Genomic DNA, 22,072 nt, shown 5'->3' with positions numbered 1-22,072 from the left:
TTTGAGTCAGCAAGTGTAAAAGAATTCAGAAAAAGATTAGGCAAGGTCCTATAGGTTTGAATTCTGCCCAGAAAGCTCTGTTGAGTTGTGAAGTACTCTAGAATGAAAATCTGAAGACACAAGGAAAAGTAAATAATAATGAGGAAAAGATAAATTTCCTAAAAGGAAAGATGTGTATACATGAGAAACTCATGAAATAGCTTCTCCTTTTAAGAGATAGATATAGAAGGTAGGAAGCAAGGGAGAAGTAGCTGAGGAGGAATATGAAAGAATAACACAGTTCTATAAAGGTAGTTCCTGTGATGGGAGTAGAAGGAGCAAAAAGACAAAAGAAGAGGAGGAAAGATAACATCAAGGCCAGTGTGTGAGTGAATGGGACCACAGTGCTCAAAGACAGAGCTCCCTAATTATTTTTTAAGGTTTTTTTTTTGCAGGGTTAAGTGGCTTTCCAAAGGCCACACAGCTAGGTAATTATTAAGTGTCTGAGGCCGGATTTGAACTCAGGTACTCCTGATTCCAGGGCCAGTGCTCTTATCCACTGTGCCAGCTAGAGCTCCCTAATTCTTGAGTTGTTTCTGTCTTCTCTGCTGTCAAAAAAGATTTTTTTTTTCCTTAGGTTTTTTTGCAAGGTAAATGGGGTTAAGTGGCTTGCCTAAGGCCACACAGCTAGGTAATTATTAAGTGTCTGAGACCGGATTTGAACCCAGGTACTCCTGACTCCAAGGCCAGTGCTTTATCCACTATGCCACCTAGCTGCCCCCACAAAAGATATTTTGACTGGAAAGGACAGAATAATTAAAAAGTCTGAGTCATAAAAACTAAATGCTCAGGTGCTGGAAGAACTAGAGGATATGCTTGCTGAACAATTGACAGCAACATTGGAAAGATCCTGGAAAAGAGAGGCATATATACATAGAGCATTTGTTGAGTAAGTACTATGTCTCAATCACTGAGCTGAGCATTAGAAATACAAATGCAGGTCAAAAAAAAAGTCAGCTCATAGCCTCAAGAAATTTATAAGCTGGGACCTGGAAAGAAGGTAGAGCTGCTAGAGTTGGGGCATGGTGGAAAAATCCAGGGAGCCAGAAACTGAGCTTAGAGAGAAGCAGGCATGAATGAACTGGGTTTTTCCATGAAATATTGATTTCCTGAAGGAATTCATTTAAAAACAGAACAAAGCCAGAGAGGACAATAATCAATTTTGGAAAGGATATGGGAAATCTGGGACACCAAAGTATTGTTGGTGGAGCTGTGAACTCATCCAACTTTTCTGGAGAGTAATTTGGAATTATGCCCAAAGGGCAATAAAAATGTACATACTCTGATCCAGTAATAGCACTACTGGGTTTATACCCTGAAGAGATCATGAAAAAGGGTAATAAAAACATCACTTGTACAAAAAATACTCATAGCAGCTGTTTGTGGGGGCAAAAAATTGGAAATTGAGTGAATGTCCATCAATTGGGGAATGGCTAAACAAATTGTGGTATATGTATGTTATGGAACACTGTTCTTCTATTAGAAACCAGGAGGAATGGGAATTCGGAAAAGCCTGGAAGAATTTGCATGAACTGATGCTGAGTGAGATGAGCAGAACCAGAACATTGTATACCCTAACAGAAACATATGGGTGATGATCATAGACTTGCTCATTTCATCAGTGCAACAATCAGGGACTATTTTAGGGTATCTGTGATGGAGAATACCATCTATATCCAAAGAAAGAATTATGGAGTTTTTTTTTTTAAAAGACCAAAGACTATTACCTTTAATTTTTTAAAAAAGGTATCTTATGTAACTTTGCTATCCCTTATATTTTATTTTTTCCTTAAGGTTATGATTTCTCTCTCAACACATTTAATTTTGGAGGTTTTTACAAGGCAGTGGAGTTAAGTGGCTTGCCCAAAGCCAAACAGCTGGATTATTATTAAATGTCTGAGGCTGGATTTGAACTCAGGTACTCCTGACCCCAGGGCCAGTGCTCTATCCACTGTGCCACCTAGCTGCCCCAGAACATTCAGTTTTGATCATGGAAACAATGTAAAGATTGCCTTCTGTGGGGAGTGGGAGGAGGGTTGTGAGTTTGGGGGAAAAACTGTAAAATTCAAAAAACAATAAAAAATACTTATTAAAAAAACAAAGGTGGAAGAGAATGAAGTATGCAAACTAGAGAGGCCAAAAATATAAGGGAGAAATATTCTAATGATTAGAGGACTTCAAAAGTAGAACAGATTGCCTTAGAAGGAAGTGCGTTCCCCTCTTATTAGGGACTGCCAAGAATAATTTGGATGACCCCTTGTTAAGTATGTTGAAGGACAGAATTCCTGTTCAAGTGTGAGCGAATCTACATGACTATTGAATTCCATTTCAACTCTGAGATTCTGAACTTATCTGAAAATGCTATGTTAAGTTCTGAAAAGAAAGGCTGATACCAATGAGAGTAAGGTTTGAGACTGAGGAGAAATTAGAGATTTTTAATATATATGTATGTATACATACACATACATGCATACATATATTAGTAATAATAATAATAATAATAATAATAATAACCAGCATGTAGTATTTTAATATATAAGGATCTCATTTGATCTTACAGATTATTGAAATTGAGGCAGACAGAGGTGAAGTGACTCATGCAGGAACCCAATGAGTATCTGCAGAGTCCTCCTGGCCCCAGATTTAGTGCTCTATCCATTGTGCTACCTAGCTGCTTATTTCCTATAAGAAGATAAAGAGTAAAGCCATTGTTTAAAATAATGGCATTCTATGGCATTCTGTTCTCATTGTCCCTTCCTTTTCTGCCTCCATCTGCCACAACCAGGGATTATGATTTATTAGCTTCTTTTAATTTATGTATCAGCAAATTGTACATATTAATAAATTGTAAAAATGGAAGCCTGAGTTTTCTTTGAACAAGAGCTGCCTCATTAATCATCAACTCAGAAGTAGAGGATTTTTTTTCACTAGTTCCTTTCAAGAAGCATTAGCAATGTTTTGCAGTCTGAACCTACTGGATAATATGAGCTGAAAGCATTCAGTATTTTTAGTGAGTTTACTTAGAAACTTGCATCTGTAATGGTCTGTCTCTGCCTTGGAGAAAATATTAAATGTATAATGAATTTCCAATCTGGGATATAGAGACTCCTCATAATAAAAAGGAGACAATTTTAGTGGTGTCTTTTCATTCCTAACAAGCATTTCAACAAACATTAATTACCTTTATTATAAAAGGCCCATGTTCAGAAGTATTGGGGAGACAATGTAGAAACGTGATAGTTCCTGTCTTCAAGAGACTATGTGGAATATGACAGGTAACAAATAAAGATGGAAGGTAGGGGCTAGAGAATAGTCCTTGGGAATAAGACTCGGGAATCTCAAGTCATTCACCAGAGAAGATTTAGGGAGTGATGGGAGATATAAAAGGGAAGAAGGGAAGTCACTGGAGGAGAATAGAATGGGGGGATATCTGTGTGTTTGTCTTTGACTTTTTGTGCACACACATATATATATATATATATATATATATATATATATATATATATATATATATAAAGAAACTCAAGAGCAAGTTTTTCTTTTTTTTTTTTTCTTTGAGGGTAAGCTTTTTACAATCACATGTCCAATTGATTTCCTCTAAGTCATATACTTTGACCTTCCCTGCTGATGCCATTTCCTTGGCCTAGTTGAATTCATCTGTTGTTGATTTCTTATTAGAGCAGAACACTTCTAATGAGGCAGTAAGACACAGAAAGATGAGGGAATATTCTTGAAGTAATTTGAAGTATGTGTATGGGGTGTTTATAGAGGACTAAAACTTCTGTTGTGAGGGCTGCTCCTTGTATCTTTGGTGTCCACTCAACTCTCACTTGTGGCTCCAAGAAGCTGTGGTATGTATAGTAGTCACACTCTCGTAAAATTGCTTGGCAGATGGACTAAATAGGTTGAGGGTAACTTAGTGGATCTCAAACCTAACAGTAAGTTGTCTACCCCAAGCAGTTGATGACTTCCTCTGACAGAATGAGCAGATGAAAATAATTCCTTCATGAAAACAGCTAAAGGAGGCACTGTGGAGCACTTAGAACTTAGTCAGACATTGAAGATACTAAGGTCACCCACTGCATCCTGGCCCTGGCCAGTGCTGACTTTTGTCTTGCCGCTAGACTTTGATGATTTTGTGAGAGAGTGGGACTGATGACTTTGTACAACTTTACCTCACTTAAATCTAATTCATGCATAAATCAAGGCATCACCTTATGGTGTCATTGATCGTCTTGAAATAAAAAATGAACAACAACAATATTCGTTGCATTTTCTTTTTGTTCTGATTGGAAATCCACTGTTGCACTTTCATACAGGGAACTTTCACCAGAGGTGGATGATTCAGGGCCAGCAGTCATCTGCCCTGAACTAGAAGAAAGGAATTCCTAACACTTCAGACTCATAGTCCTGTCAGTCATCCTCTTGAGGTGCCTGACACATTTCTCAACAGTAATGTACAACAAGAGTTGTGCTGCATTATTGTGGAGCAGTTAGATCACAAGTCCTTAGGCTGTCATTCATTATAGACCCTGCTAGTTTAAAGTTGAATAGGTGGGTAGGGTAGGGAGTTGCCTTTTGAATAAAAGTTGCTGAGTTTTGTTGTTATTGTTTAGTTTTCTAAAGAGCTTTCATCCTGATACTCTGGGAGACATTATACAAATATTACTACCCCTATTTTACAGGTGGGAAATTTTTATTCTTGAAGGATAAGGTGACTTCCTCATGACCACACAGTAAGAGCCAGAATTGCAAATTTAACTTTAGATCCTACTTGGTCATGGGACTGTGATAAGACAAGGGGAACCTGTCTCTCTGCAGCTGCATATTGATTCAAAGCTGGGTCGTGTTGGCCACATTTCCCTTCAAGTCAACCCCTAGCAGTCTATGGGCTATATCTTTGCACCTACTATTCCCCTCACCCTGCACCCCCCCCCTAACTGCTCCCTCACCCCACACATACTCGATTCTTCTCCTGTCTCTTATGGCTTCTTGTCTTTTGTCTGGCAGGTAACTCGAGGCTCCTCTTATCCTTTAGAAACTTCACAACTCCGTGCAGCTAAATATTTATTAAGCAGCTCCTGTGTTCCTCTGTTCAAGGCACCAATGTTTTCCCGTCAGTTTCTTCTCCCATGCTGCATATATAGGAATGGAATCCTAATCAAAGAGCCCATCTATTATTCTGATCCCCTTTATCTCTAATTCATGTTTTTCCAACCCATCATCACTGTAATTGATTTTCAGATGCTGGACTGGGACTCATATTCAAAGCAACTAAACCTGTTTCCAGCTAGTAGCATTATTGTAATATGACACATCTCCTTTGTGTCTCCTCCCTTGGAATCTCCAACAAAACCAGGACCTTGTGAACTTGGTGATTCTGGATATTGACACTTGGATATCTTGCTAGATGACTAGTAAATTACCCGCAGATTTCATCTTCAAAATAGGGACATATTTATTATCCATATATAATTAACTTTTCTGAATCAGGGTTATCATTCTGAATTTTAGTTTTTAGAAAATTTAATTTTAGAAACTTGGATCTGCTCACTTCCAATACTTCTGTTGTGGGCAAAGTTCTTTGCTCTTGCATTAAAATGGCCCTAAATTGGCTTTTTTTTTTTTTAGGTTTTTGTAAGGCAAACAGGATTAAGTGGCCATTAAGTTAAGTGGCCAAGGCCACACAGCTAGGTAATTATTAAGTGTCTGAGACCGGATTTGAACCCAGGTACTCCTGACTCCAGGGCCAGTGCTTTATCCACTACGCCACCTAGCCGCACCCCCAAATTGGCTTTTATACTGAATTTCTTCTCTCTCCTCCACTGATGTTAGCTCTACATTCTTCCTTTGGGGTGTAATACATAGGTATTATTAAGAGCATCAGATGCTTTTTTGTAGGGAGGGCTTATTTATGGTCTCACAAGCTGCTTATCAGAATTGAGATGACTTGAAATCTGACATGCAGATATACAGATTAGGAGCATCTCATTCTATTTTCACAGGGGAAAATAATACAAACTAGAGTTTTTATCATGTGGAAATTTTCATTGGAATTTGATTTTACTGTAATAGAATTGGATCTGTAATTAAATAGATATATGAGGAAAGTTCACATAGTATCTGACAGACAGATAAAAGCTGGTGTTGTATATACCACAAAATCTTTTCCTCTTTCTGCTTATCTCATTGTTAATCTCTGTTTTCTTTTTGCAGGTTACCCTACTGGTTACCCAACAGCTGCCCCAACCTACAATCCCAGCTTGTATCCAACCAATAGCCCAAGCTATGCTCCAGGTAAGGAGACAGAGGGTTGACTTGTGGGAATAGGATGATGGGGTGTAAAGCCCTAGGACCCATGCTATTCAGCTTGGAAAAATGATTTTCTGTGCTTGGGGTGCTCAAGGCTTAGTCTACTCAGACCCCTAGCACTGAGTGTATCTGAGAGAGTATGAACCAGACCTTAGGGTGGACAAGATTTGGGGAATGCAGATAGGCTAGATATGGGAAGATATGCTGTAATGCTCACTTTACAAAAAATCCTGACCCTGTCCCTAGCCTTCATCCCAGAGGACAAAACCAATTCTCTGCCTCCTTTTTTCCTTTTAAGATTATAGTTGAGAAATAGATATTGTCATTGAGAATGTTGACAGATGTATATATGTTGGAGACTTGCCATCAAAGAGTCTAAATATATCAAGCTTTCAACCCACTGCTATTAGTCACAAAGAGAAGCACTGTTACTCCAAATTGATAGACTGAAAATGGGACATAGCTCACTGAGGAACATGCATCTTAGATATGTGCAACATTTTCTATTTTTCTCAGTGTTTTCCTGTTCATTATCTCAATTAGTCATTGAATGTTAGAGCTGCAAGTGTCATGAAAGCATCAATTGATGAATGTTAAAGCTAGAAGAAATCTTAGGATAGAGAAAATTACTCTTGTTTCTTTAGGACTCAGAGGTTTACAAAATGTTTTCCATATAACATCTTTTTTGAGTCAAGTAGTATAAGAGTTATTATTACCATTTTACAGTTAAGGATACCAGAGGTGAAAGCTGGAAAGGACTTTAGAACATAGAATGTAAGGAGAGAGGCTGTTGAACTTGGGGCAGGGAGGAAGAAGGAAGCCTGGGCTTGAGGCTTCCCTCAGACATTTGCCAATCAGGTAACAATGGGGGAGTCATGTAATTCTCCTTAACTTCCCCTTTCTTTTAGAGCCTCACTTTCTTTATGTGTAAAATGGAGATATAATACCTGTACTATCCACTTCACAGACTTGTTCTGTATTAAGCACCATGTTAATCTTAAAGTTCCATAGAAAAATAAATCATTTTAGTTGTAGAAATAGCATTGTATAGAACTGGGAAAAGGGCCTGAAAATGCTGAATGTCCAAACTGAGGGGGCCTTAGATAATAAGGTGTCAGAACTGGAAGGGACCTTAGAATATAGAGTGTCAAAACTGGGAGGTGCCTTAAACACAGAATGTCAGAATTGGGAGGGGGCCTTAGAACATAGAATATCAGAGCTGGGAGGACCTTAAAACAGAGCTGGGATGGATCTTAGAACATAAATTGTCAGAGCTGGGAGGGACCTTAGAACATAGAATGTCACAGCTGGGATGGGTCTTAGAACATAGAATGTCAGACCTGGGAGGGACTTAGATTATTGAATGTCAGAGCTGAGAGACACCTTAGAATATTGAATTTCAGAGTTGGGAAAGGCCTTAGAACCTAGAGTGACAGAGCTAGGAGGGACTTCAGAAAACAGAATATTAGAACTGGGAAGGATCTTAGAACAGAGAATAACAAGAATTCTTAGTTCTAAAGAACTTTTAAGAACTTTTTCTCACAATTTTTTTTTTAGGTTTTTGCAAGGCAATGGGGTTAAGTGGCTTGCCCAAGGCCACATGGCTAGGTAATTATTAAGTGTCTGAGACCGGATTTGAACCCAGGTACTCCTGACTCCAGGGCTGGTGCTTTATCCACTGCACCACCTAGCCACCCCATCACAATAATTATTTTAAGTAAATAGTGTAGGTATTGTTATGACCATGTTACAATTGAGGACATAAATAATTAGAACCAGGATGGCCCTTAAAGGTCATCTCAATCCAACCTCTGCTTCTTAGCTCTCCCTTCTTTTATAAATGAGGAAATTGAAGCTCAGAGAGCAGAAGGTACTTCTTTAAAGTCACACACAGTGAATTTGTAGAGCTAGAAATAGAACTCATACCTTCTGAGTTCTATTACAGAGCCCCTTTTTGTACTTCTCCATAGCTCCCTCCTTTAGGATCATGTTTCAGAAGTGCCAGATTAACCCCTTTATAGGAGGAGATCAAGGGCCTGTAGAGGGGCACCTCTTACAAATGCATGGTACCCTTTTAAGTTTAATTGGACAAAATTGACACCATTTTAACAATCAATAAAAGAGCCATTTGAGTCTTGGTTTGTAGCACATACTGTTTTTGAGGTGTAATGCTCCAAGCTACTCCAGCACACCCATGAATAAGATGGGACAGGACCTGAGCCTTTGTTCCAGAACAGAGAAATATTCAAATCAGAGCTTGAGGGGAAATGAATCTTCAGAGAAAACTTGTTCCAGGATCGAAGTTCTACTCACTTAATGCTTCCAGACGATCAGTTTATGTGCTTAAAAGAGATCTGTTTTCAACTAGATGTTGCAAATACTAGCATGGGAATACTAGCAAATACTAGCAGGGAACATAGATAACCTTATGCTACATGGTTCCTCCTGAAAACTGCTTGTTACTAGAAGCCTTCTCAGTTTACTCCCATTTCTTTACTGACTGATCAGTGGGAGGCAAAATAATCAGAATTAAAAGCAACCATAGAGACCATCTTGTCCAACCTCTTCATTTTACAGAAGAGGAAACAGTCCCAGAGAGGCAAACTGATATACCTAGGGTCACACAATGACTAAGTGGCCAAGTTGGGAATAGATTCTTGGTCTTCTGAAAACAAGACCCTTCCTCTTGAGGTGGGTGGGGTATTTTGGGTTAAAGGCTTAAATTGGGAGCATAAGTACAAATAGATTACACAAAACATGAATAATGTCTTTTGGTCTGTATCAAATCAAACAGAAACAATATGAAAAAACTGAGACCAGAGGGCGACTGGGTAGCCAAGTGAATAGAGCACTGATCCAAGTTCAAATGTGACCTCAGACACTTAATAATTACCTAGCTTTGTGACCTTAGGCAAGTCACTTAACCCCATTGCCCTGTGACAACCCCCCCCCCCAAGGGGAAAAAAAGTAAGACCAGTTTGAGAACTAATTTGCTTTGTGACCTTTGACAAGTGACTTCCCCTTGTTGGGTTTCAATTTCCTCATTTATTAAATTAAGAAATTAGATTAAAGACCCTTTCTGGGGGCAGCTAGGTGGTGCAGTGGATAGAACACTAGCCCTGTAGTCAGGAGGACCTGAGTTCAAATACAGCCTCAGACATGTAATAATTACCTAGCTTTGTGACCTTAGGCAAGTCACTTAACCCCATTGCCCTGTGACAACCCCCCCCCCAAAAGGGGAAAAAAAGTAAGACCAGTTTGAGAACTAATTTGCTTTGTGACCTTTGACAAGTGACTTCCCCTTGTTGGGCTTCAATTTCCTCATTTATTAAATTAAGAAATTAGATTAAAGACCCTTTCTGGGGGCAGCTAGGTGGTGCAGTGGATAGAACACTAGCCCTGTAGTCAGGAGGACCTGAGTTCAAATACAGCCTCAGACATGTAATAATTACCTAACTGTGTGACCTTGGGCAAGTCACTTAACCCCATTGCCTTGGCCCCCTCAAAAAAACTAAAACTAAAAAAAAAGGAAAGACCCTTTCTGGAGTGGCATTCTGTTATCTTAGATCCCTTTTAACTCTGGTGGTTTGTGCTGTGTGGTCTAACATTCCATGTTCTAAAGTCCCTTTCCTTTCTAACATTCAATGGCTATATGAACCAGGTAATGGACCAGACAGAGGCCAAGCTAGTCAGCTTGATGTGATGTGACTCTTCACTGAAGATCCTTTCCTTATTGAGCTGTGGATTTGAACAGATAGAACATTTGAATAGATAAATTTAGGCTCTTGTTGCTGGCAGTTCAGTCTCTTACTTGAGAGAATGATTTTTCAGCCTTCACAATTGCTTCTCCCTGAGCTCTCTGGGGAAATTGTATACTGGGCTAAACTGCTGTTTCTAGAAGACTCTGTTTACATAGATGAGATGTATACAACATTGTGCAAATTCTTAGAGGTAATTTCAACTAACATTTTTGTCCAACAGAGTTTCAGTTCCTGCATTCAGCTTATGGTAGGAGAACTATTTTTCCTCATCTGTATTACAGCCTATGAATGTATTTTCTCATTATGTCAGTAGCCCCTCTGCCTTTCCTCTCCCCACTCCACCTCCAGAAGCCACAGAGCTGGGCAAGGGGATCCCTCAAATGGCCCCCAGAGGGCCCTAAAATATGCTGGTATGTTGTAGAACCTTAGGTCTAGAAGGGCCCATAGAGATCATCTAGCCTAGCCTCCTTCTTTCGCAGGGAGAAACAAACCTGGGGAGAAGCATGTAGTGAGTTAACTTCAGATGTGTCTAATGTTGAAGAATAATGGGTTAGAGGAAATATGAAAACAGCATTAATAAGTGAGAATAAGGATTTGCAGAACCAAAAGGAGCTTCCCAATCCCACAGCCTGCCCTCAATCATAATGCCATGTGACATTGTAATAATAACTGACATTTCCAAAGTGCTTTACAGACATTATTTCTTTTGATGCTTACAGCAGCTCTAGGAGATATATTATTATTATTCCCATTTTGTAGATGAAGAAACAAGGGTTCAGAGAGTTTAGAGCTTTAAAGTTTTTGGAAGAGATGTTAAAGATCATCTTTATTAACTGATTCATTTCACAGATGAGGAAACTGAGGGCCAGGGAGGTTAACTGATTTTGCTTAAGATCATACCACAAGTTAGTTGTGGAACTAAGATTTGAACCCAGGTCTTCTAGCTTTTATCATTACTCCAAATTCTCATGACACCTACAGCCCATTCATTGCCTCTCAACAGAATGGCTTTTTTTTCCTTCATCATCCATTGTTTCCCTTCTCTGTTATTTGGGAAGGAGATCATTCCACCTGGCTAGATTGAAGATAGAGGTGTAATGGAATAGAAAGAGCCCAATTCCTAGATGCAGAATACCAGTGTTCAAGACTTATTGTTTAGACTTCTCTTCATGATCATGTGCCTGTTTGTCCTCATCTGTAAAGTACAGATGATGATATTGTGCTATTTACTGCATAGGATGGTTGTGAGGAAAGTACTATAGAAAGGGGAAATGCTATTTTTATTAGTGAGTTAATGAATTCTATTTGGGTGAAGGAATAGACTTTAAAATTTTTCTAGGCACAAATGACACTGGTAGCAGCTGTACCTTCTTCCATCTATAACATCTTGTGGTTTATTAGGTCTAGACTTGTTTGGCCTCCTTCCCTAAGAAAGTTATTTTCCATTAGGGATTCTTGGGGGTGTGGGGTGTGGTAAGATAGTCAGGAATGGAGTGGGGAAAATAAACTAAAAACTCAGGTTACCTCAGCATTTGAAGCACAGCTGCTGTTTTCACAGATCTTAACATGCCTGTATTTCCTGTCCCAACCCAGCTGTAGGATCTCTCAACTAAAGGCTAGACCTGTTGGGAATGAATAATGTTGAGAATCTAGTGTGCCCAATTCTCCTTGCCTCATTCAAAAGACTGTCAACTTAGACCCTGATTCAGCACACACTGAGTTCCCTTGACAGTTAAATATCAATGATTAGTCCATGAGACCTGAGTTCAAGTCTCAGCATCATGTGTGACACCTTAATTAAGCCATTTTTCTTTCTTTAAAATTTCAGTTTTCTTCTCTATAAACTGAAGATAATGGTCCCGTCCCTGCCTCTCTCCCAAGGCTGTTATGAGGTCAGATGGGAAAATGAAGCGTAGAAAACCATAAAACGTTATATAAGTTTGAGCCATCATCATTACCATGACCACCACCACTACCACCACCACCACCACCACCACCACCACCACTGCCATCACCTCCTCCACCACCACCACTACCACCACCATCACCTCCTCCACCACTACCACCACCATCACCTCCTCCACCACCACCACCACCACCACCATCACCTCCTCCACCACTACCACCACCATCACCTCCTCTACCACCACCACCACCATCACCTCCTCCACCACTACTACTACCATCACCACCACCATGACTACCATCAGCACCACCACTTAAAATTAGTGGGGGAAATGTTTAAAACAAGGTCTTCATAAAGTCCTTAAATACTTCATATTCTTCAAAGCTAAAATTTAAAAATTTAACAACTTAAGTTGTTGGAAATTGAATGGAGCAATCCTTGGACAGGTCACTTTTCCCCTTTGGTTGTTTGTTTCTTCTGATGTCAAATGAGGGTGTGAGACCAGATGATCTCTAGGGCCCTCCTAACCCTAATATTCTAATTCCATGTATAATTGTCTTCTTTAAATGCTCCTCCTACTGCTCTGCTCTGCTCTGGGACTTTACTGTCAGCATTCCCTCCCTGGGTCCTTTTTCCCCTCCTATGATCTCAATGCTTCAGGGAAATCATAGAATCATGGATCTTAGAGCTGGTGGGGACTTCAAGAAGTCTTCTGTTCCAGGGTCTTGCCTTAGGCAAAAAAGCCTGGTCCAGATATCAGTAGATCTGGCTTCTCATCCTGATCCTGATGCTAATTTTTCTGTCACTTTGGATAAGACATTTCTCTGAGTCTCTTTTTCTCTGTAAAGTGAAGATTTTGGGCTTGATGGTCTCCAAGGTTCCTTCCAGCTCTGACTTTCTGCAGTCTGTGATTCTTTGACATCCCTTCTTGCTTTGCCAGAGAACACAGTTTGCCTTCCTGTCTGTGGCAGCCATTTTTGTTTGTCTGAACTAGGAGCACAACCCCCTTAGATGCTGTTTCCAAATAATCATTTTGTGGACGTTTACAAAACCTCTCCTTCACAATAGCCCCATGAAGTAGATTGTAAACATGATATAATTCCCATTTTACAAGTGAGGAAACTGAAGCTGAGAAAAGTTAATGACTTGCTCAAAGTCACCCAGCCATGTAAACTGCAGAGCTAGAGTTTGAATGCAAGTCTTGTCCATAAGCTTTGACTTGCTTCTTATTAAAAACAAAAGTAGGAACATTAGAGGGTCTTTTCATTGTTTTTATTAGTTTATTTGCTATCTCATTTCCCAACCATTTCATGTCTATGCATCTTATCTCTTCAGTTGAGACTGTGAACTGGTTATATGTGGGGAATCTTGTCTTATATTTTTTTGTAGTCTGCCAAAGTGCTTAGCACAGAGCCCTGCAACACAGTAAGTGTTCTTTTGCTAGTTACTATATTTGATTAACTTTGGTTAACATTTGAATGACCCTTAGAGAAATGTATGAACTTTGACCTGGGTTAAAAATAAAATATTAAGTATAAATCCTTTTGGCAAGGCACCTGTTTAAGAGGGGCATGGAACGCTCAAATCTTCCAAATTTACCATGACCAAACTTAGTCAAGCAAGTCCCAAAAGAAACTCCTGGGACAGCTGCCTTTGCCCCCAGAAAAGAGAACTAAGTCTCGTTAATCCTTAGCTTTGAAAGACATGCATCTGTTCTGACTTCTCTATCTCTAGATCAGACTATATCTAGAGTGTGGTATGCAGTCTGGAGGGTCGAATTTTAGAAGGGATATTGATAAGTAGGAAGATGACAAAAGCGGACAGCCAGGACAGAGTGGAAATGGGAGACCGTGCCACATCAGCTGCAGGAAATGGAACATTTAGCCTGGAGAGGAGATTTAGAGATAGAATAGGCTTCAAGTTTTGGGAAGACATTCTATGAGAAATTAAGTCTTCTCTGTGTAACTCCAGTAGGCAGAGGTGACCCATAAGCCAGTTTTAACTTAACATGAGGAAATACTTGCGACTGTTTGGAGCTTGTCCCATAGCATCTTCCTGATCCCTATGAATTTTTTCATGGAATTTTGAATGAGTATCATTAGTCAAGGATCTAGAAGTCCTGCTAGATGTAGAGGTCCCTACATGGCTAAGATTCTATTATTCTTAGGGGCACACTTGGTATGGCCAGCTCACACCATGTATTAAGTGCCTACTCTATAATCTGTATTTGGCACTGGAAACTGACACAGTTCTTGAATTCAAGAATGAAGTTCTGGAAGATTGGTGGGGGGATAAACAGTGGGATCTGGGTAGATGGTATTAGCACCTCTCACAAAAGGGGAGAGCCTGACAAAGTACTCCAGTGAATTTTGAGTAGGTAAATTAGGGATTAGGAAAAGGATTAATGGCAAAAATCCAAGCTGGACTTTGAAGAAAGAAGAGCTCCTACAGAGAGATGAGGATCAGGACTGTATTTTGAGCCCAGCAGTCAGCCTGCACAAAAGTAAATAAGTGGGAAAGAACATGATGAGATCAGGGAACAATGAGTATTCTTAGGGTCCACAAGCTTGAGCTGTGAGGAACTTTAGAGCTCATCTGGAAGGAAAATGAAGCCCAGAGAAATGAAATCATGTGTCAAAGGTCACATAGTAATTTGAAGAGTTGGGATCTGAACTATGGGCTAGTGATTCCAAGTTCATTGCCATTTCCACTACACTATACTCTATTCCAGTTTAGTTGAAACATAGAATATGAACAGAAAGAGAAGATTAAAAATCATATGGATAGATTAGAATTAGATTATTGAGATACTTGAATGCCAAGCAAAAGAGTTCATTTTTTCTCATGGTAGTAGAGGGTAGTGTTATGATCCTCCTAACTGTGCTCTTAATTTATTGGCTTTTTAAAAAATTTCCAGGGGTGGCTAGGTGGCGAAGTGGATAGAGCACCGACCCTGGAGTCAGGAGTACCTGAGTTCAAATGTGGCCTCAGACACTTAATAATTATTACCCAGCTGTGTGGCCTTGGGCAAGCCACTTAACCCCACTGCCTCGCAAAAACCTAAAGAAAAAAAATTTCCAGTCATAATAGGTCTTTGATTCTTGATTTTTTTTTTTCTTGTTGGAATGAAGAGGTGGGAAGATCCCATTGTGAAGTAGAAATGGTTAAAATAGGCCATAAAGAAGAGGAGTTATCAGATCCTGGAAAGGCTAGCCTGTTTTTCCATTAAGTCTGTGACATTTCATGCAGTATAGCTGCCCTGGAAGTTAAAAAATAGTTTTTATTCTAAAAAGGACCTTTAACAAACCTCTCAGTATGCCCTCTTGAATACTCTCTAAACCCCTTGATTTTCTTTTGACTTTTATTCCTTGGTCATGATTCAGCCTTACTCCCTCTTTTTTCAAGTTGCCATGCTCAAAATTATTTGCCTCAATGATCTTAGAATCTCACAACTGGAAGAGACCTTGAAGAATACCTAGTCCAACTTATACCTAGACAAGAATCCCCCTTACAACATCTCTGACACGTGATTAGTTAACTTCTTGTTGGCTATCTCCCAAAGTGACCCATTTTTCCTTATAGTGAGTCAAACCCACTTCTCTGTCCTAATGATTCACAGGCAGCTACTGTTTTAGTTAACTCATGTCTAAATCCCTTCAACTTGAGATACCTTGCTTCTCTACTTGCTGTCCCCTCAACTCACTGCAGGTGGACCAATGGTTTCTTCACAGAGATTTAACTTTCTCTGACCTGAAAGCTGATTAGTCAAGACTTGTTACAGTAGGTCAACAAACTGAAAAGAAGCCTAAGATTACTAGCTTCAAGCCCCTTCCTGGCACTGGTGAAAATATTGCTAGCCTGGTTTTCACAAGTACCTTCAATCTGTGAGTCAGTCTCCTTCTAGCCTATCTGCTACTTAGACTTCCTTGAGGCATTTCAGTGGCAAGGGAAAAAAAGGATTGCCAATTGGTGACAGTGGAGAACTTTTGCATCCTGCTCCAGGCCCCAAAGTATCTCCCATGGAATTATACCTGTCATTATCCAGTCACACACTGAATACTGAGACCTTCACCTCTTGGTTTAAGGAGTTTGTAAGATGATAGAGGTATGGATGGGGCACTTGAGATGGGAGAGTCAACATGGCTTTGTATATAATAGTTAATAAAAGTTTTCTGAATAAATCCAACAGTTATTTTGATGACTTGTGGCCACGGGAAGTACCTAGTACCATAACTTTACCTCTTGGGTAGAATACTCAGAAATACAATCCTGGATGGTGTAGCCATAGGCTCAGACCTTACACCCTAGGAGGGAATGGAGCTTTTTCAAATCCTGCTAAAATGAGAGCATGACCATGCATGTAGACAAATAAACTTATGTTGTCTGCTCAGGAACAGTTTTATAATAAAGAAGTACATTTTTCTTAGGAGCATGGAGTCAGGAGGATCCTTCCCTTTGAGTCCTGGTTCTAATACCTATTAATAACTGTGTCATTTTGAACAAGTCACTGAGAGCCTCAAGCTCTAGAGTTGAGGGTAGAACAGAAACATGACTCATAGTATATGGTGTACTTACTCTTTCAAAAAGAAAGTGCTCTGTATAATGGGGCACCAACTGGACAGGCCATGGAGTTAGGAGTCAATCAGTGTCCCTCACATGTCATCACATAGCTTCTCCATGAAGATCTCCATTAACAGAGGGAACTCTCTATCCCAGAACAGCTTTTTGGATACTTCTTATTGTAGGGTAGATTTTTTTTTTAATTTTAGCTCCAGTCTGCCCCTCTTCAACTTATATCCATTACTGCTAGTTCTACCTTCTGGAATCAAGCAGAAGTCTCTACCCTGCCACATGACAGCTACATGGAGGAGTTGATAAATTCCATCCCCATACAGACTAGATTCCACCTTGATGTTTTATTCTCAATTTACTCTGTTAGATTCCACTGAATATTGACAGTCTTTTTCAGTTCAAAGAATCAGTGATTTTATTCCATCTCTTACCATCAAAGCATGGATTTGAAATTTAGTACAAGAGATTAATACTTTTTTTTCACATAAGTACATTGGAATGAACTGTCCTATGTGTTCAAGCTGGAGATCATTTTCAAATCCTTCAGGATATTTAATTCATTAGTACCCACTTCTTGCAGGGCTCAGCATAACCTTCCAAGGTTGCTGCCATGCCACAGCAAGCAACTGCTGCAACCAGAAATTTTGCTCTTGGAGACAGACTTGATTTCAGACATCTTTTGTGCTTCCAGGGTTCTCTTAACTCAGAAAAGTAGGAAAAGGATTGAAAGTCAGGAAATCCTTCCCCTCCCTATTTAAAAAATATTTTTATTTAAAGTTTTGATTTCCAAATTCTATCCCACCTTCTCTCTCTCTCTCCTTCATCACTCCTGAAATGGTAAGAAATCAGATATATAGGATGTATACGTGCAGTTATGTAAAACATTTCCATATAAATCATTTTGTACAAGAAGACTCAAATAAAAGGAAAAAATGAAAAAAAGTGAAAAATAGCATGTATTCAATCAATATCAGTTCATTCTCTGGAGATGGATGGTATGTTTCATCATTGGTTCTTTGGGATTGTCTTGGATCATTATATTGATGAGTATCTACATCATTCACAGTTTTTCATCAAACAATATTGCTACTGGGGTGGCTAGGTGGCACAGTGGATAAAGCACTGGCCCTGAAGTCAGGAGTACCTGGGTTCAAATCCAGTCACTTAATAATTAACTAGCTGTGTGGCCTTGGGTAAGCCACTTAACCCCAGTTGCCTTGCAAAAACCTAAAAAAAAAACCCCAATATTGCTATTACTATGTATAGCATTTTCCTAGTTCTGTTCACTTCAATTTGCATCAGTTCATATAAGTCTTTCCAGGTTTTTCTGAAATCATCTTGCTTGTCATTTTTTGTTGCACAATAATATACCTTTACAATCATATACCACAACTTTTTTAACCATTACCAAATCGATAGACATCCTTTTGATTTCCAAGTCTTAGTCACAACAAAAATTGCTGCTATAAATATTTTTTGTACAAATACATTCTTTCCTCCTTTTTTTGATGTCTTGGGGATATAGACCTTGCAGTGGTATTGCTAGAATTAGGAGAATATGCACAGATTTATAACCCTTTGAGCTTTGTTCTAAGTTGCTCTCTACAATGGTTGGATCAGTTTACAACTCCACTAGCAGTTCATTATTATTTTCCCACATTCCCTCCAATATCCAGCATTTTTCTTTTTTGTCATATCAGCCATTCTGATAAGTATGAGGTAGTACCTTAGGGTTGTTTTAATTTGCATTTTTATGATCAATAGTGATTTAGAGAAAGCCAGGAAATTTGATCCTTTAGAGATCAATGAGATTTTGAAAATTGTTAATGATGAAAGCCCTGAAACTAAATGCAAAATCCACTTGCACCAGTTTCAAGGAAGAGTTGGTGTTCTGGAAAACTCAGCCACATCAGCAAGACCCAGCTCCACTGCTAGATGTTCCACAACCTGTGAAACTAGCGTTTGCCCCTCAACTCCTAAATAGAAACATTTCTGGTTAGGCTCTCAGGCACTGCTTGTAAACTATGTATGTCAGTATTTTCCTTTGATGCTTGTTACATGACCTTGCTTCTCCTTCAGCCTCAAGCTTCACGACTCTTTTAGTTTGTGATCTGTTGTGTACTATTTTGTTAATCATTTCCTAGGTCAGGAACTCTTAACCTTCTTTGTGTCATGGATCCCTTTGGCAATCAGTTGAACTCTGTAGACCCCTTTTCAGAATCATGCTTTTAGATACATAAAATAAAAAAACATAGGATGATAAAGGAAGTCAAAGGTGTAATTCTTCCCCATCTGAATTCAGAGACCCTCTGAAATCTATAAACTGACCCAAAGGTAAGAAGCCTGGGCTTTAGCTATTCTAGATGACCTACCCTAGACCCCTGTCATAGCACACAATACCCTATTTTGTACTATTCCAATTCTAGTGATGCACTGTCCCCAAAACCTAAAGTGTGACTCCTCACAGTATAGTGTAGTGCTGGACTTAAAGTCAGAAAGATATGGGTTCAAATTTTACCTCAGATGCTTCCCAACTCTGGGATCCTCTCTAGGACCTTCTCTGTTAAATGAGGAAGTTGTACTAGGTGACCTCTAAGTTAACATTATTCCTGTCATCTTAACAATCTCCTTCAGTTTTCTGGTACATGTCGAGAACTGATTCTCCATATAAGATCATGTCCCCAATACCCTTTATACTGATATTTGTTGCTCTCTTACCACTTCCCCACTCCCACTTTGCTTCCATCATTCAGCAGATGCTCCTCCTTTGAGGTTCCCTGCATCCAGATATCCTATCCTTATGGTAGTTATCATCTGACTTCCATTCTGTTTTCCTTTATCAATGAATCTTCCTCTCTAATCTAACCCCTATCTTTATGATGGATGACTTCAAAATCTTAATATTCAGTCAAATTAATGAGTAAAAATCAAAACTATTTACTGTACCCCAGACACTATACTAAACACTGGTCAAACACTCCAAAAATAGCATTTTAGTCCCAATACAGTATTGTAATGTCACTGAGGAAGGGTTAAACTTAATCACAACATATATATTGACATAATTAGGCAGCACAATTGACCCATAGGACAGGAAGGCAGCAGCTGCTGCTAACAAAGACATTAGTTTCTCTCCTTTCCTGAAACTATCTATAGACAGAAAAGAAGTAGACCAAGGCTTCTGGACTGCTGTTTAAGTCTGACCCGTTCTGTCATGGAGGTCAATTTGTAAGTCTGTTGGAATGAGGGAAGTCAGAGTATCCAGATGAAACCTCTTCATAGCAGAATAGAATTTTGCATCATTGATAATGCCTTCTGAGTTCTTCCCTGTTAATCTCCTTTTGGTAAGGCTGAAATGGTCAACAAAGGGCTGGTTTGAAATCACTTCACAAACCAGTTCTATAAGTCCAGAAAAGACATCAGTGCATTCTAATGTCACTCAGGGATGTATTAAGGTTCACTTGACACATCAAAGATTAGCAATGTAACCTTGGTGTCCCTAACTGTGCATAAACTGGTAAGTAGAAGAGCAACCAATAGACAGGATTTTGAATCCTTCTCCAGTCAGTTTTTGGTGGTGGCTACCAAGCCCTGTATTTCACTTTTCCCCTTCTCTGAAATAATAATTATTTTTAGGAAGGAGTAAGTAGGCACGAAATATATCCTACAGATCTGGAATTCTTAATATAGTTATGCATATATACCTTAATTTTTTTGTACTTAAAGATTTTATTTATTTTGAGTTTTACAATTTTTCCCCTAATCTTACTTCCCTCCCCCCCACCCCCCACAAATTTACCAGTCTTTACATTGTTTCCATGGTATACATTGATCCAAATTGAATGTGATGAGAGAGAAATCATATCCTTAAGGAAGAAACATAAAGTATAAGAGATAACAAGATCAGACAATAAGATATCATTTTTTTTTCTAAATTAAAGTTAATAGTCCTTGGTCTTTGGTCAAACTCCACAGTTCTTTCTCTGAATACAGATGGTATTCTCTATTGCAGACAGTCCCAAATTGTCCCTGATTGTTGCACTGAGTCCATCAAGGTTAATCGTTGCCCCCATGTTGCTGTTAGGGCATACAGTGTTTTTCTGGTTCTTCTCATTTCACTCAGCATCAGTTAATGCAAATCTCTCCTGCAGGCTTCCCTGAATTCCCATCCCTCTTGGTTTCCAATAGAACAGTAGTGTTCCATGACATACATATACCACATTTTGCTAGGCCATTCTCCAATTGAAGAACATTTACTTGATTTCCAATTCTTTGCCACCACAAACAGGGCTGCTATGAATATTTTTATACAAGTGATGTTTTTATCCTTCTTCATCATCATCTCTTCAGGGTATAGACCTAGTAGTGTAGACCTTAATTTTTTTAAATTTATTTTTATTAAAGATATTATTTGAGTTTTATAGTTTTCCCCCCAATCTTGCTTCCCTCCCCCCACCCCCACCCCACAGATAGCACTCTGTCAGTCTTTACTTTGTTTCCATGTTGTACCTTGATCCAAATTGGGTGTGATGAGAGAGAAATCATATCCTTAAAGAGAACAGAATTCTCAGAGGTAATAAGATCAGACAATAAGATATCTGTTTTTTTTTCTAAATTAAAGGGAATAGTCCTTGTACTTTGTTCAAACTAGACCTTAATTTTTAAAAAACTTTTTTTTTAAATTAAATTTAAAGGATTTTTCCCAATTAACATTTCTCTTCTACCTTCACTCACCATTAAGAAAAGAAAAATAAAATTCTTAGTTATACATAAATATACATAGACAAGCAAAACAAATTTCCCCAATGTCAGTGCCCCAAAATTTCATTCAGTGTTGTCATCTCTATCAAGGAAGAACTAGTGTGCATCATCTTCAGTCCCCAGTGGTTCCGTTAAATAATTCCTCTGGAGTTTTTGCTAGCCTCTGGGCTTTAGTCTGCCAGGACTTCTGAGCTTCTGAGACTTGTTTAATTTCTCTAGCCTTATCTGATTCTTTGAATCTGACAAGCTCTTTTCTTCACTGGAGCTCTTGGATTGATGATACTCAGATAGCAACCTGGTCTTTGCCTTTTGCCTGTCCAATGCTGCTCTCTATCCTCTATTAGATTGTAGTATATTCAAGTAGAAAGAATATGAAGAATTGACTGATAGCTAGGTAAACAGACCAGATTCACCTAGAGAAATTGATGAAATACATCTAGTGTGAAGGAACTAAATCAAATTATTTCAGTGAATGAGACCTTGCTAGATGAAAGGACGATATAGCAGAGAGGGCTATCCATGAGGAAGTTGAAGCTTGCTAGATTAGCAGACAGGATTTAGTTGGATGAAGAAACTGATCTGTAGGGAAGAGCAGATAGGATCTAGCCAAGATAAACCAAATAGACTTCTCTAGGTAAAGGAATTAGGTTTCTATCGGTAAGGGGAAAGAAGGACTAGGTGGGTCTAGACAAACCCAGATTGGAACTAGTTAAATGCATGG

The 22,072-nt window shown here is 39.0% G+C and overlaps 1 protein-coding gene across 10 annotated transcripts in view; it reads left to right on the top strand.

Moving 5' to 3' along the window:
• FAM168A (family with sequence similarity 168 member A) overlaps window positions 1-22,072 on the top strand; it is a 238,127-nt gene that overhangs the window by 171,142 nt on the left and 44,913 nt on the right. For 8 of the 10 annotated variants that reach the window (XM_074216834.1, XM_074216842.1, XM_074216840.1 and 5 more), the window contains 2 exons: window positions 6,256-6,336; window positions 10,333-10,359. In XM_074216834.1, the coding sequence (XP_074072935.1) occupies window positions 6,256-6,336; window positions 10,333-10,359 (108 nt within the window). The remainder of the gene's footprint in view (window positions 1-6,255; window positions 6,337-10,332; window positions 10,360-22,072) is intronic. The other 2 variants (XM_074216841.1, XM_074216836.1) reach the window with 1 other exon arrangement.

This window comes from Macrotis lagotis, chromosome 1, assembly GCF_037893015.1.
Source record: "Macrotis lagotis isolate mMagLag1 chromosome 1, bilby.v1.9.chrom.fasta, whole genome shotgun sequence".
Taxonomy (NCBI): domain Eukaryota; kingdom Metazoa; phylum Chordata; class Mammalia; order Peramelemorphia; family Peramelidae; genus Macrotis; species Macrotis lagotis.
Note: the sequence above shows the minus strand (reverse complement) of the source record. Positions and strands in the feature narration are given on the sequence as shown.